Source organism: Heterocephalus glaber, unplaced genomic scaffold (assembly GCF_053883595.1).
Source record: "Heterocephalus glaber isolate CG9 unplaced genomic scaffold, H.glaber_assembly_v1.0 deba00000331, whole genome shotgun sequence".
Classification (NCBI taxonomy): domain Eukaryota; kingdom Metazoa; phylum Chordata; class Mammalia; order Rodentia; family Bathyergidae; genus Heterocephalus; species Heterocephalus glaber.
In genome coordinates this window covers 62,978,838-62,992,061 of record NW_028258142.1, presented here as the reverse complement: position 1 = coordinate 62,992,061, position 13,224 = coordinate 62,978,838, and the positions used below count along the sequence as shown (strand labels likewise).

Below are 13,224 nucleotides of genomic sequence, written 5' to 3'. Positions count from 1 at the left end.
CCTCTCCTGTGACTTCAGATTTGACCGCTGAGGGGGAGATTCCTGCAGAGCCCAGGAGAAGGAAGCTGAAGACTTCGAGAGTGAGTTCTCACCCTTGGAGAATGAGCCATAAAACACACCTGGGTTCTGGCGAGTCCACATTTAAAGTGACTACCATAAATTATGATCACACACAACTCTCCTATCTTGGGTTGTGGATGCTCAGTCTTAACCATGTATGTACATCTGTCTCCAAATAGGAAAAACATCATTTCCCTAACGCCCCCCCAAAAAGTAGAGCTATAATACTGATTAGTATCAAATTCCCAGAAAATTTCTGGAATCATTGCATTAATATTAATGTCATCAAAGTCAGAAGCTGTAAGTGTTGGGGAGGAATGTGAAGGGAATCCGCCACAGCCACGCTTTGTGAGGTAAACGTTTTAAGCCCTCACACAATCTGCTGTAAATACTTGGCTCTTTCTCTACAGACCTCTCCATAGCCAAATCCTGATCCTTGGAGGGAATGACTGGAAAATAACAGGAGTCAGGAGTATTTCAAACATTGTCTCTGATTTCTCTGCATATCAGCTTCCAGTACACTAATATTCCATACCAATATCTTGCCTCTATAGAAAGCTGTGTAATTACTTTGTCTGTCAAGAAGTAATGTTGGTGTCTTTGGCACCAGAAAAGCAATATTTGTGATGCTTTTCCAATGTAACGATACTTCAATCTTCTAAAGCCACTCAGATTGTTGTCCGTAAGCTTTTACAGAAATTCCAGACTAAATTTACTGGGACGAAATGTATGCTTTTCCCTTCCAAGGGAAATATATACCACTTTGAGCTTGTTTTAATAATTTAACATATCTTTTGTGATTCTGATAAGAAGAGTTGCACTAGGTAAAAACGTGATGTAGATAACTGATTCGTTGGTTTTATGAATTAGACATACATGTTCTTTATGATGTGACATGGAGGAGGCTGTATTTTGTGCTGTGACTTTCTTTACCCCCAAAGAAAATGAGTAGATGTTGCTGTGGGACCATCTGAAAGATGTGTGGAGCAAAAAACTGATTGGGTGGCACTCCTTGGACTATGAAATTTAAGTCCTCATTATGGTTCCTTGGCCCCTTCGTGAGCCTTCAGCGTTATGATTTTACAACTGCATAAGCACGATGGGGATTCTAAACCACGCTGAGGTGTGGGAGGGTCAGCACTTGAAGTCCTAAATGGAGGCACTGCCATGGTGTCCCAACAGGAAGGTGTAAGATTTAGGGAAACCGAAACCTGCTTGGAAGTGCGCTTACTGGAGGAGTGAGAGGGTCAGAGAGACAGAACGGGGACCCAGAAGCTGCTGGAGCCACAGAGCAAGTGCAAGAGCCTGCTGGGGCTGTGGGGTCGGAGCCTGAGTTCATAGGTAGCTTTCACTCACCACTGCATCTCCAGGACCAGGGAGGGGCGAGACAGGAAACAAGCGCTCCTGAGGTCCTCACCATCACCACCATGACCGCTAACATCTGAAAGAGAAAGCTGCAGACCTCAGGGCCCACATCCCAAGCTGAGTCTGGTGGTGGCTGCATGATTTACGGAGTAGGTGTAGGGGCAGTGATGCACACGGAGGGGAGTATGTGCAGCAAGTATGCAGCTCTGCCTTCCATCTATTCAACTAGGGGCACTCTGCAGAGATGACGGGGCCACAACCGCCTCGCCCCATCTTCTCCTTACAACTACCTTGAGAGAGGGGAGCTATAAGGGGCTTCTTACAGACACCACAGCTATGTTCAGACTTCAGTAGCCTGCTCAACATAACAAGGCTGGGAGGGGCATGGTTACCTGAGTGTGAATGGCCTGGATCTAAGGATTATTCCGAGAATAAAGAGGGTCTTTAGAAGCTAAAGTCAGGCCCAACACCCACCAGGCCTATTTTCTAGACGGGGCAGGACCTGCAAAAGCCAGGAAGCTATAACTTCCCCATGTAAGACACACACATTCGGAATTCGCCTCAGGTGTCAGCTATCTCTGGGGTCACAACTGGAAAGATACTTGAAAGCTAAATGTTCCCCCCCCACCAATACACACACACACACACACACACACACACACACACACACACACACACACATGAGTCACAGACAGCAAAGACTAGGATCAAGTACGTTCTGTTACCGTATCCCAGTTTTATGTGTGTTTTCTAAAGGCCTCCAGCACTTAAAGATTCTCCCCTCTGGTGTTGTACTTGTCACTGACTCTCTGCCAGACCGAACTGGACAATAGGTTAATAAGGCCATGTCCTTTAACTATTTTCTTCTCACACGAACAACTTCAAATGGTTCGTTTTCAGCTCTCCCTCTCAGTGGAACATCACTCCTCGGGAGGCCTTCCCTGGACGCCCAATCTAATTCATTCTCTCTCACTGCCCCTTCTGAGCAGCCCCAGGCCGCTCTTTAAATGTCTCCATACCACGTAGCAAGAGCGAAACATTTCTCACTCTCTCACTTATTTTCTCGCTGCAGCCCCTCTCTACCCACCAGGAGACAGGGCTTTTGTGTGCACACCTGAAAGAGGTGTCTAACAAAATGCTCTTGGGTGAATCAGTTGTGGTCCCAGGAGGTACCAAGATCCTGGGCTCTTGTCATCTGCTACTTTCCAAAGCTAGCTCCTCTTTTCTGCTTCATACCCAAAGCAGCTCTTCTCTCAGTGATGCTTCTCTTTTATCCGTGTATATTTGAGATACGTCATACGTCTTGATCGTTTTCAGACACCACTCTCCCATCACAATTAATTTTGAAAGATCAGAGAAGTAAGTTATAGTTTATTGAGCTCTCAGTAGGAAAAGTCATCTGTCCACCACACCGTAGATTATACAAAACAATATGAATGTCAGGGTGGACACTGGATGCACTTTGGGAACACAGGCGAAACATAGCTATGGGCTCTTCCTGGCGGCTCCACTGAGGTCGCCCTCTCGGCAAAGCCCTTTCCAAGCTCATCTTTGATCTGCTTTCAAGCCTGCCGCCCTTTCTAGATCTTCATCTCAGGCCTCAAATTACTCTGCAAGGCACAGAATCCCACTTTGACGTTGTTTATGGAAAACAGTAGAAAATTCAGGCTATTTGGGAAAATTGAATGTACAGAGAATGAACCCACTTGTTAGAGAAAACAACCTTCTGGTAGGCCTGCAATTCAGAGTGGGGTTATTTGTAATAATAAGAATGAACAGGACTGGAGACAGAAACGGAGGCTGACACTGCCACATCCACTTACCTGGCACAGAGGTAGAAAACCCTGTCAGGTGTGCTCTAAGGAAGGCGCTTAGACTTTGTATTATTTCTTTATCCTGGGCTTTGAGTTGAAAGGGCTTGGGTTTGAACTTCTTGGATATCTCTCATAAGCACAAGAAAGGGGCCCGGTCATGACCTCCACACTGGTTTGACTTTATCTTTGCTTTCCAAACCGTAGTTCTTGAAAGTGAAGCTGAGTTCTCTCTCTTCAGAGATTCATTTGTGGGGCCCTAGGGATTGGAGGCAGAGGCAAGCACCTGTCCCTCTAGCCAGCAGCGTCCTGTGGGGAAAAGCTGCAGGTGAAAACCATGTAACCTCTACCTAGGAAAAGCCCTAAGGCTTCACTCGGCCCATTAGTAAACGTGCACTCTGGGGCTGCTCCATTCATCCTGAGCTAAGTTTCTTCTCTTCCTGCTGATTCTATTCCCAGAAAATGAATGAAGCTGTACTAGTCACTTGCCCAGCACCGGGACATCCAGAAATGAAAGGAAAAGAGGATTATTTGGCTCACAGTTTTCACGGGTTCAGTCCACGGCTAGCTGGCTGCAAGGCAGAAATGGGCATGGTGGATTGGCATGGCAGAGGGAAGCTGCCCAGCCCATGATGGCCAGGAAGCAGAGAGAGAGAAGGGAGGGGCCCTGGTGATCCACCCGTCCAGCTAGGCCCCGCCTCCTAGAGTATGAATTTCTGAACTTATGAAAGGATAGTTCCACTCAGGAGTATAGCATCCCATGATCCAATCATCTTCCAAACACATGAAACTTTTGGGGGACACGTTAGATCTAGATCGTTACAGAGGCTTCAGTCCACCACTGCACTGCACATTTTCTGTTTTCTCAGGCTCTTCGGCCTTTAAGAGTACCATGACAAAATTGTGAAGCAACCAAGGTACATCATAGTTGTCTTACACCCTGAATGCAGGATGCCCAGGTAAGCTTCCATTTCAGACAACAGCAAATAGTTTGTTTGGTAGATGTATGCCCTGCTAAAACGCTAGTTTGTTAACCCTGGTGACTCCAGCTGTGTGCTTAGTGTACTGTTTTCTTTTGTCATGCTTTTTATGATTTTATTTTTTCCTGACAGGACATGAAGAGAGAGGAGGCCAAAAGGGGAAGAATGGGAGATTCGGTGTCCTCAGCCCCACCTGGGGTGGTGACTTCTTTCTGCTCGTGTAGATACGGCCCGGGCAGTGCTTTCTTGGAGTCCTCAGATCTCTGGTCTGGAGAATATCCTCTTGGTTGTGATTCTGCAAATTTCTAATTTCAATGAAGTGTGACATGAGTATGAAATCTGAGTTCATCCAGAAAACTGAAATTAAAGGACCCAGGTTAATTGCAAAATGAGAAAATTACCAATGGAGAAAGTGTCTTTGCCCTCCAAAGTGGGCTTCCTGGAGTGGCTCTGGGCCTCTGTTCTGTGGATGGGGCGGTTTAATCACAGTGGCTGGTCCTGGAACCCTGCCTTGAGTGCCGTGGTGCACACAGGCCCCATGTAGATCCTGGGGAATTTCGGTGGAACAGAGTGAGGGCTTCCAGCTGGGTGCTAGGACTCATGAGGTCCTAGCTAAGTCTGAGTGTTTATAATGTGCTAAGCATTGGCTTAGCCCAATTAAACTCATTTAAACCTCATCAGATCAATGCTGAGCTGGGTATGGGTGTCATTAACACCATTACAGATAGGGAAACTGAGTCAAGCAAGCTGAGGTAACCTGGTTACATAACTGAAAGTAGCTGGTTAGAGGAAAGGATAAGCCACTTCCAGAGCAATCTGAGAGTTAGTGGTTAGAGGTGGCAGCCTCTTGGCTGTTGGCATGAGCAGACTGCACCCCATGGGCACACCGCTGGGGACACAGGGCTGAGTGTGCCTGTGGCAGGCCGCTGTCTCCCCTCTGGTAGCCCAGATGCTCAGGGGGGCCTGGCAAGCTGGGCAGTGAGATGATCAGAGAAGTTGTGAATAAATTATGACACTGAATACATTATATAAGGATTCCTAAAGACTGAGCAATGAAAGGTTGCAGGTCAGAGTCTAATGAAACTAAGCTAATCTTTTTCCTTGTCTCTCTTTCTTTCCCCCAAGGCCTTCCTTCCAGACTGTCCCTGCTAAAATATGTCCCCAAGGCTGTGCAGACCTGGGAGACATCCACAAATTATCATAATCAGGTAGGCTTAGCCTTCGGTCCTCGACAGGAGGGAAGCGGTGCCCCATGAGCTCAGAAATCCTTCCAGCCTAAATGTGAACTGAGAAGGAGGCAACACCAGAAGGGCCAAGACTATCGACATTCTTTACAAAAACACCTCCACATAACTTGCAAAGTCCTGGGGAGGTCTGTGGATACTGTATTACAGAGGGAGTAAAGGACTGCCCCGGAAACAGATGTGCTCTGTTTGATCTTCAATGATACTCGGAGCTGAAAACAAGGAAAATTATTGAACCTGTGAACAATCCATTCAAAGTACCAAGGAGCTTGGTTTGGAAGGAGGCCTTTGAATGATAAACCATAAATTCTGTCACAGTCATCAACATAGCAAAATGCTAGCTGTGTCCCAAGGCCCACTTGTCTAGAAAAAGTCCTTTCTTCTCCAAATCCCTCAAATGGGTTTTAAATGTGCAAATGATGGCTATAACTTATGCAGATATTTGAAACTATTAACAGCTTAATCTGCCTAAAACCCTAATGAAGTTCTTCCACTTCATTCCTGTGTGCAGCTGTCTTCTGAGAACAGGAGCTGGAGCCTGGCCCTTGGCAGCTGCAGGTCTCACCTTTTTGCAAAACACCAGATTATTGTCTGATTCAAGAAATCTGGACATCCAGAGCCAAAAAGGCTTTAGAAGACCACAGACTTGGTTCGATTGTTTCTCTTTTCTAGTGCTTTCTCTAAAGGGGAACAGTCCACGGTGGGGTTTAAAACTTTCCCTGTGTCGTAGCCTGTGTGCTAATACTCTCCGTCCCACAGGAAAAGACAGGTAGCAGGAGGTGGGCTCTGGTCATTCGGATCATAACAGATTCATTCTTTGCTGACAAGGGTGACAAGGGCCGCCTCCCCAACAGGCTCCTGTCGCCTGTAGGATGCGTTTCTCCTCCACCCCCACCTCATGCATATATCACATTAACATCGTTCAACCTGTCAGTTTTGGGTCTTTATTGTTCTCTGTGTGTTTTAATGCACGCTCTGGGTGGACGCTGTGCACATGAGAACACACTCAGAGCTCGAACTGAGGTGGCCAAGCTCTCCTCCTGCGGACCCTTAAACAGCAAAATGCCACAGACAGCACCCACCGCCGCCGCCACCGCGGAATGCTTCCCTCTGGATCGCAGGTTTCAGGCGCACTCCCTTCATCCACTCCTCTGTGGCTCTCTTCCTGAATCCTGGCTGCCTCGTTTCAATAGATAATTAAAATCTTTCTTACTTTCTCAATACCCCGTGGGGAAATTCCACTCGGAAATTCTCTTTTCTGTCATTTTTACTTTACAGCGCAGAGGCCAGGGCCGCGCGGGGGAAGGCGCCGCTCCCCCCAGTCCGCACGTGACGCGGGGTGTCTGGGCAGCCTCGCCCCCACCCCACGCCCCCGCCCCTCTCCGCTCTGCTAACCCGTCCCCTCCCGAGAACCAGTTTTCCTCCTCACGCCGACTGCCGGGCTGGGTGGGAGCGGCGGAGGCTGCCCGCGGAGGAGCCTCGGAGCCGATGCCTACCTCCGAGGCGCCCCAGCCGGCCGGCCGCGTCCGGGGAGCCCGGGTCCCCGTCAGGCCGTCACCGAGCCGGGAGGGTGCAGCGCGGTAGCTCCCAGCGCCCCGCCGGCCGGAACTCGCGGGGAACAACTTACTGTGCTCGCTCGCGGGCGGGCGTCCACACTGCAAACTCCCGGGTGGGAGGGGTGACTCCGCCAAGGCTGTGTCGCGTCGCGGGGTGGAGGCCACAAAAGCGCAGAGAGAGGCCCAGGGGGAGAGGCACGGGGCACCGCCGGGCTCCCCGGAGAGCGCTCCCGGGTGCGGTGGGGGACGCCCGGGAGAGGCGGGCCGGGCCTGGGGGCCCCTCGGGCTACGCAGACAGGTAGTTGGGGAAAGCAGCGAGCTGCCAGCGTGGGCAGCGACGAACCAGCCGACCCGGGCGGGAAGGTGGGGCGCCCTGCGCCCCGCGGCGATGCCTCCGCGCCTGCCCTCGCGCCCCAGCTCCCAGGCGCCTGGCTTCCGAAGGGACGGGCGGCCGGCGGGCTGGAAAAGCAGCGGAGACGCGGGGACGGTCGCGGAGGGGGGCCCGGAGGAGCGGGCGGGGGCGCCCCCGAGCCGCCGATCCGGGCCGGTAGCGACTGCCATCCTGCCGCAATCTCCCTGTGTCATGGCTCCGGTCTCTTAGCAACAGCCGCCAGTCCGGCCGCCCCGAGCTTCACTCCACCCGGCGGAGCCCGGCGCGCCGAAGCCACACAAAAGAGGCGCGAGGCCGGGGACCAAGCGGGCTCACGGCGGCCAGGGAGCGCCGCGGGAGGGAACGCGGCGCGCGGGAGGCGGAGCGCCGGAGGGGCCGGCTGGAGCGGACGCAGGACGCCGCCGGGGACCCGGCACTTCTTGGAAACTCTTGGAAATGGCTCCCGCCACGGCGCCGGAGGGGGCCGCTAGCCCGGCCGGGACACTCGCCCGTGCCGGGCCGCTGAGCCGCGCGCGCCCCGGGGCCCCCGCGCCGCTGTCCCCGCGGCCCGCCGTCGGCTCGGGCTGAAAAGTTTCTCCATGCCGCCTTTGTGTCGCCCGCGCGCCCGCGCCCTGCCCGGGTAAGTGAGCGATCGTTTGCCGAGACTGCTGCCATCTTGTCCCCTGCCCGGCCCCGCCCCCGCCCCAGACCCCGACCCCGGCCCGCCGTGTCCCAGGCACCGCGCCTCCCCGCGGGCTCCGCAGATGTGCGGCGGGGCCCGGGCTCCGCGGGCTCCTGCGCTCCCGCCGCCTCCCCTCCCTCCCGGGCGCGCTCGCAGGCGCCGCGCGCAGGTGACCCCGGCACGGAGGCCGCCACCGCGGAGGGGGCCGGGCCGAGGCCTCAAGCGCTCTCGGCCCACGGGCGCAGAGCCTCCGACGCCGGGGGGCTCAATCCATCAGGAGGGGAGGGAACTTGAATGTCTCTCTTGGAAGCAGTTGTATTTTTAGACATCCTTCCTTAGCTTCCCATCCTCCACGCCTTCACCGCGGGAAGCCCGGCGCAGGCAGTGGGTCGCCAGGCAGCCAGCCTGCATCTAAGCTAAGTTTCTTGGGTGAGGTGAAAGGAAAGCCGCCAGGGGGTCTCCCAGGGCACTGGACCCGGGTCAGCCTTTCCTGTCGGGTGGCCAGGCGCCGGCAAGGAGTTGAGCCTTCAGCAGAGCTGAAGAATAATAAACTAGGGAGCTAATTACTAGCTATTAAACTCATTTTAAAGATCTTTGGTAAACGCTTGCTGAAATCCATTCCAAGCTCGCTGGCTCCCGGAGCCCTAGCGGAAGGGAGCTCTAAGTGGCTCCCTTTCTCCCCTGGATACCCAGCGTTCTGGGGCGCCTTACCGGTACCCACCACGAAGGCAGCCCTTCTCCCCTGGGAGAGGCAGCCGCAGACCAATCTGAGTTTGCTTCCAAAATGTCTAGTCCTTAAAGCCTTCTAAAGATAACCACAGACCTCCAGACTGTATCAAAGAGGCTGGAGGCTAGCGTTTGTCACAGCAGTCTATGCTGCAACTACATGATAAATGTGATTATCTGGGGGAGGTAAGATTTGTACTTACAGGTCTTAGAAACAAAATTTAAAAAGTGTGTAGTTGGATTCTCTCTGCAGACCCCTCCCTAGCCTACTAGCCTTTCCTGCGATTGAACTAAGTTCCAAAGAGATACTGATCTGCAGACATCACTAAGAGTCGATTGCCATTTGCTTTCCTACTACATGGAGAAAGATTCAGCCTGTAGCGATGCAAGGAGAGGAGGACAGGGCCAATGCTTTTCAACCCAACAGCAATTAAAAGCAAGAAATACCACATTTTCAAAGGGCAATTTATTTTAAAGCATGGATTATTTTAGAAAGGATAAAAATCCAAAAGGCCTATGAGGGACAACTGCATCTTTGAAATTCAGCAACACCTTTTATATTAGCATCTGATACAGGAGGTAACCAGACCAGTGGAACCCTTTCTAACTGTGAGGCTGGAATTTTAAGAAGCTGATAACCACAAATAGGCATCTGTGCATTTCACCTATGCAGGCCTTATTACAAACTCCCTCCAAGACAGTCCATGGATTAGGGCCACCCTACCTTCCCAAAAAGGACCTCAGGAAAAGGCTGGAGCCAGCAGCTGTCCCCAGGGGATGCCGTGGCAGGGCCCATCCCTGGGAACGGAGAGCTTTATCTACTTAGCGGTCTACTCATCTGAATCCTGGGAGTCTGTTCCATGCTGTGGGCGGGCATATCGCTGGGGAGGGGGTCACAGTGCTGCTCTACTTGTTGTTGTTGTTGTTTGCTGTTGTTTCACACTCATTTTCCCAGAGATAGCTTTCTCTTAGAGATTCCAAGGGACCTCTCAAACTCCCAGGTGAAATCTAGCATGAGATAGCTTTAAGGGAATTCCTCGGAGGGAGGAGGGTAGGCCAGAAGGACTAGCTCGGTTACATAACTATAACCTAAAACTAAAGACTCCGCTCCAAGAAGCTGTCCAGATGTTGCAGAGTCCAGAGGAGAAGGCTGTGAGCGGGGCCTGCTTTCCTTTGGCCGGAGGAACCAAACTAGGAGAAAGGCGACGTGTGCAGGGTTTTATTATCTATCGGAGCCTTGAGACATTTCGGGTCCTTCTCAGCCACGGACTGTATTATAAAGTATCCGGAGTAACTAAGCCGCCTCGCCTCCCTGCGTGGATGGCCTTTCCTTTCATCCACTGAGGCAAATTCTTTTCCCCTTTGTACATGAGGACTTCAGTGACCTGGGGCCCACACCGCAGAGTCCTGGGCTTAGTTCGGGACTTGACACCCCTGCAGCCCCTGCCTTGGACAGTCTCTGATTCTGGCGAGACAGAGGTGCCAGGAAAGCCCTCCACCCCTCTCCGAGTACCGAGTACCGGCTGGTGGTGGGAACACCAGGCCTGAAGCGTAAGGGCTGGGTTACCTAGGGGATGTGTGCGGGGTGGGGAGGCAGACAGAGGCATCCCTCAAACTGTTTCATCACCACCCATCTTTAGGTTATTGCAGCAGCGCTTCCCTCCCCTACTCTCCACGCGCGCCCGGTCCCGGCACTGGGCGCGGGGTCAGTGGGTAAGGGCCCTGGGTGGGGCGCCCCGGGGTGGGACCCGGAGCCCGGCCACTGCGGGCGTGGGATGTCGCTGCAGCCAAGCCTCCACTCTCTGACCGTCTTCCTCTGCTCCGCAGCAGGAGGAGGTGGCGGAGCAGCTAGCGGGCAGCTGGCGGCCCCCGCACGAGCGTCCGCCCGGCCTCCGCGGCCAGCCCCGCGCTCCACCGCTTCGCCATGATCGCCACCGGCGGCCTGCTGAGGATTTCCGCCCGCAAGCAGGATCCCCTGCGCCCCCCGGGCCAGGTGCCCAAGCGCAAGCGCAAGGCCAAGAAGAGGCGCAAGAACGACGTGGTGGTGGTGAAAGGCAAGCTGAAGCTGTGCTCCGTCTCGGGGCTCATCGCCCTGTGCGGAATCCTGGTGCTGCTGGTGGGGATCGCCCTGGCCGTGGTGGGCTACTGGCCCAAAGCTGGGGGGGCCGCAGGGGAGGGGGCCAGGCAGCTGCCCCCCGCGGGCCCTGAGCACCGCGCCCTGGCCAGCGGCAGCGGCCGCGCCCCGCCTAGGAGCGCCTCGGGGGACGCCCCCTCCAGCTCGGAAAGTGTGCCCCGAAGCACGCACGCGCCCGCTCCGTCCTCGCCCGCGCCCGCGGGCTTCTTCTTCCGCGTCTTCTCGGGCTACCTGCACTCTGACAAGCTCAAGGTCTTCGGGCCCCTCATCATGGGCATCGGCATCTTCCTCTTCATCTGCGCCAACGCCGTGCTGCACGAGAACCGCGACAAGAAGACCAAGGTCATCAACCTGCGGGACCTCTACTCCACTGTCATCGACGTGCACAGCCTCCGTGCCAAGGACCCGGACGCCGCCGCCGCCGCGCCCCCGGGGCCCGCGCCGCTCAACGGCTTCCCGGGCCGCGTGCAACTGCGCGGCCTGGAGCGGACGCCGGCGGGCCCGGGCGACGCCTTCGGGGCGGCGGCGCTGCTGGCCCGCGGCGCCTGGCGCCCCCGCGCGGCGTCCCCGGCAGACCTGGCCTCGTCCCCCCGCCGCCCGCCCGAGCCCCCGAGCCTGGCTGAGGCGGTGTACAGCATCTGCCGCGAGCGTGCCGGTGTGGCCGGCCGCCCCCAGACCGCGGCGCCCCCGGCCGCCAGCGGCTGCAGCAGCCCGGCGCCCTGCAGCCCGCCCGGGAGCTGGGGACGCCCGAGCACTGCCAGCTCGCTCGTGGGCTCCTCGCTGAGCGCTTTCGCGCTGCTGCCCTTGCCCGGGGACCGCGAGCGAGACGGGGACGCGGAGGGCGCGAGCTGCAGCTGGCGGAAGTCGCCCTGGGAGCGAGGCCCCCGGGAGCTCCCGCGGGGCGGCGCCCTCGACCTGAGCCTGGCCGACCTCCGCGGCGCCGAGGGCGGCGCTCCCTGGGCGCACGGCGCGCTGGGGAAGCCAGAGAGCGGGGGCCAGGGCGGCCGCCTGCCCAGGACCGGCAGGTACGCAGCCCTGCGGCGCCGCAGCACCAGCGGGCTCCCGGACTACCGTGCCCCGCCGTCGCCGGAGACCCCGCCTTCCCCGAGGGGCGCGGACCCCGGCTCCGCCCATCCCGACGCAGCCTCCTCCCCCTCGCCTCCCCCGCACCTGGAGGAATCGCCCGGGGCCAGCAGGCGGGACTCGCAGAGCTCACAATCGGACGACCCGTCCGCCAGCAGCAATAAGGGCTACACCCCCCTGCGGGAGGCCGGCACCTCCATGGAGTCGGTGGTGGACTCAGCGGACAGCCTCAGGCAAGACTGTGCAGCCGCCTCCGATGTGGGGGGCGAGCAGCACCTCCCTGAGGGTTCAGGCCGAGAGCCGCCCAAGGCCGAGCCACCCCACCCGGTGCAGAGGCAGTTTACAAACAAGGAGAAACTCTTCATGATCTCCCGGTCTCACGCCGTGGGGGCAGAAGAAAGCCCCGGGGACTAGGGAAAGGGGAGCCCAGCCTGGGGCAAGAGAGGACGCCAGAGAATGGCCCACTTCAATCTGCGCGTTCCTTAGCAGCCCCTCAACTCCCCTGCGAATTGATCCGAGGAAATCATACCATATCCAAAGAGCTGCAGAATGTTACCCTTGAATTGTGTTCGCAAGATTCCTGTAGATAACTCCGAGCAAAAGTTGTGTTTTTTTTTAAAGCAAACTAGTCTTTTTATGTCCAATGGTGATTGTATGTTCCATGAAAACCAAATGTATTAAAAGGTCAGCAATCTAGTTCGTTAGATAAAAATCTCTTAATTTTCTTAGGATCAAAATAATATATTTTTGACAGTAACTGTGCACTTTACTCCAGTCTTTTGGGGGTATACCTACATTTCCTAACCCCTATATTCTGCCTCTAGTTTCTTCCGTAGCTGCTTGTGAATGACAAGCTCTATTCGCCCTCCCTTTGCGGAGCATGGAGGCCTGGTTCTCTCCGAACTGAGCCTTCTAAATGAAGTCAAAGCCAAAAGCATGAATAAGTGAAGAGAGTGCTCTCCTTGCCCCACTGCACTCTGCTCAGGCACTGACCAAGGACCTCTTTATTTTTAAAAGGGTATTTGCATTTTACTGCTAGGGTCTGGTGTCCAGACTGGAAGGCGGTGGTGGAGCTAGCTAGGTTGTTACATCCCTCAGTCCACAATAGAAACCACACCACGCTTTATTGAGTATTACCACACTGTATTGAAAATAACGTTAATATTTTAAACTCTCAATAAAAGCAGTTTCCAAACAATTAAACATAATATCA

The 13,224-nt window shown here is 55.0% G+C and overlaps 1 protein-coding gene and 1 long non-coding RNA gene across 6 annotated transcripts in view; one reads left to right on the top strand and one right to left on the bottom strand.

The window, feature by feature from the left end:
- Positions 1 to 7,375, bottom strand: part of LOC147830173 (uncharacterized) — a 49,477-nt gene extending 42,102 nt beyond the window's left edge. For 2 of the 4 annotated variants that reach the window (XR_015444757.1, XR_015444760.1), the window contains exons 1-3: positions 4,618 to 6,833; positions 3,249 to 4,521; positions 1,417 to 1,501 (exon numbers count right to left, since the gene is read on the bottom strand). This is a non-coding gene — a long non-coding RNA (uncharacterized LOC147830173). Of the gene's footprint in view, positions 1 to 1,416; positions 1,502 to 3,248; positions 4,522 to 4,617; positions 6,834 to 7,087 lie in introns of those variants that run through there. The other 2 variants (XR_015444758.1, XR_015444759.1) reach the window with 2 other exon arrangements.
- A 1-nt stretch (position 7,376) lies between these two features.
- Positions 7,377 to 13,016, top strand: Tmem200c (transmembrane protein 200C). Of its 2 annotated transcripts, none has more exons than XM_087194773.1 (2): positions 7,377 to 8,026; positions 10,622 to 13,016. In XM_087194773.1, exon 2 carries the CDS (start codon positions 10,719 to 10,721, stop codon positions 12,423 to 12,425), a length of 1,707 nt encoding a protein of 568 aa, XP_087050899.1. In that variant the 5' UTR covers positions 7,377 to 8,026; positions 10,622 to 10,718; the 3' UTR covers positions 12,426 to 13,016. The 2 variants fall into 2 exon arrangements, with proteins under 2 accessions (XP_087050899.1, XP_087050894.1); XM_087194768.1 differs by lacking the exon at positions 7,377 to 8,026 and adding an exon at positions 8,268 to 10,345 and having other exon boundaries at positions 10,435 to 13,016.
- The last annotated feature ends 208 nt before the right edge of the window (positions 13,017 to 13,224 follow it).

What these genes read in the sequence shown, in the direction of transcription:
- Tmem200c (XM_087194773.1), top strand. Translation starts at nt 10,719, where the DNA reads ATGATCGCCACCGGCGGCCTGCTGAGGATTTCCGCCCGCAAGCAGGAT.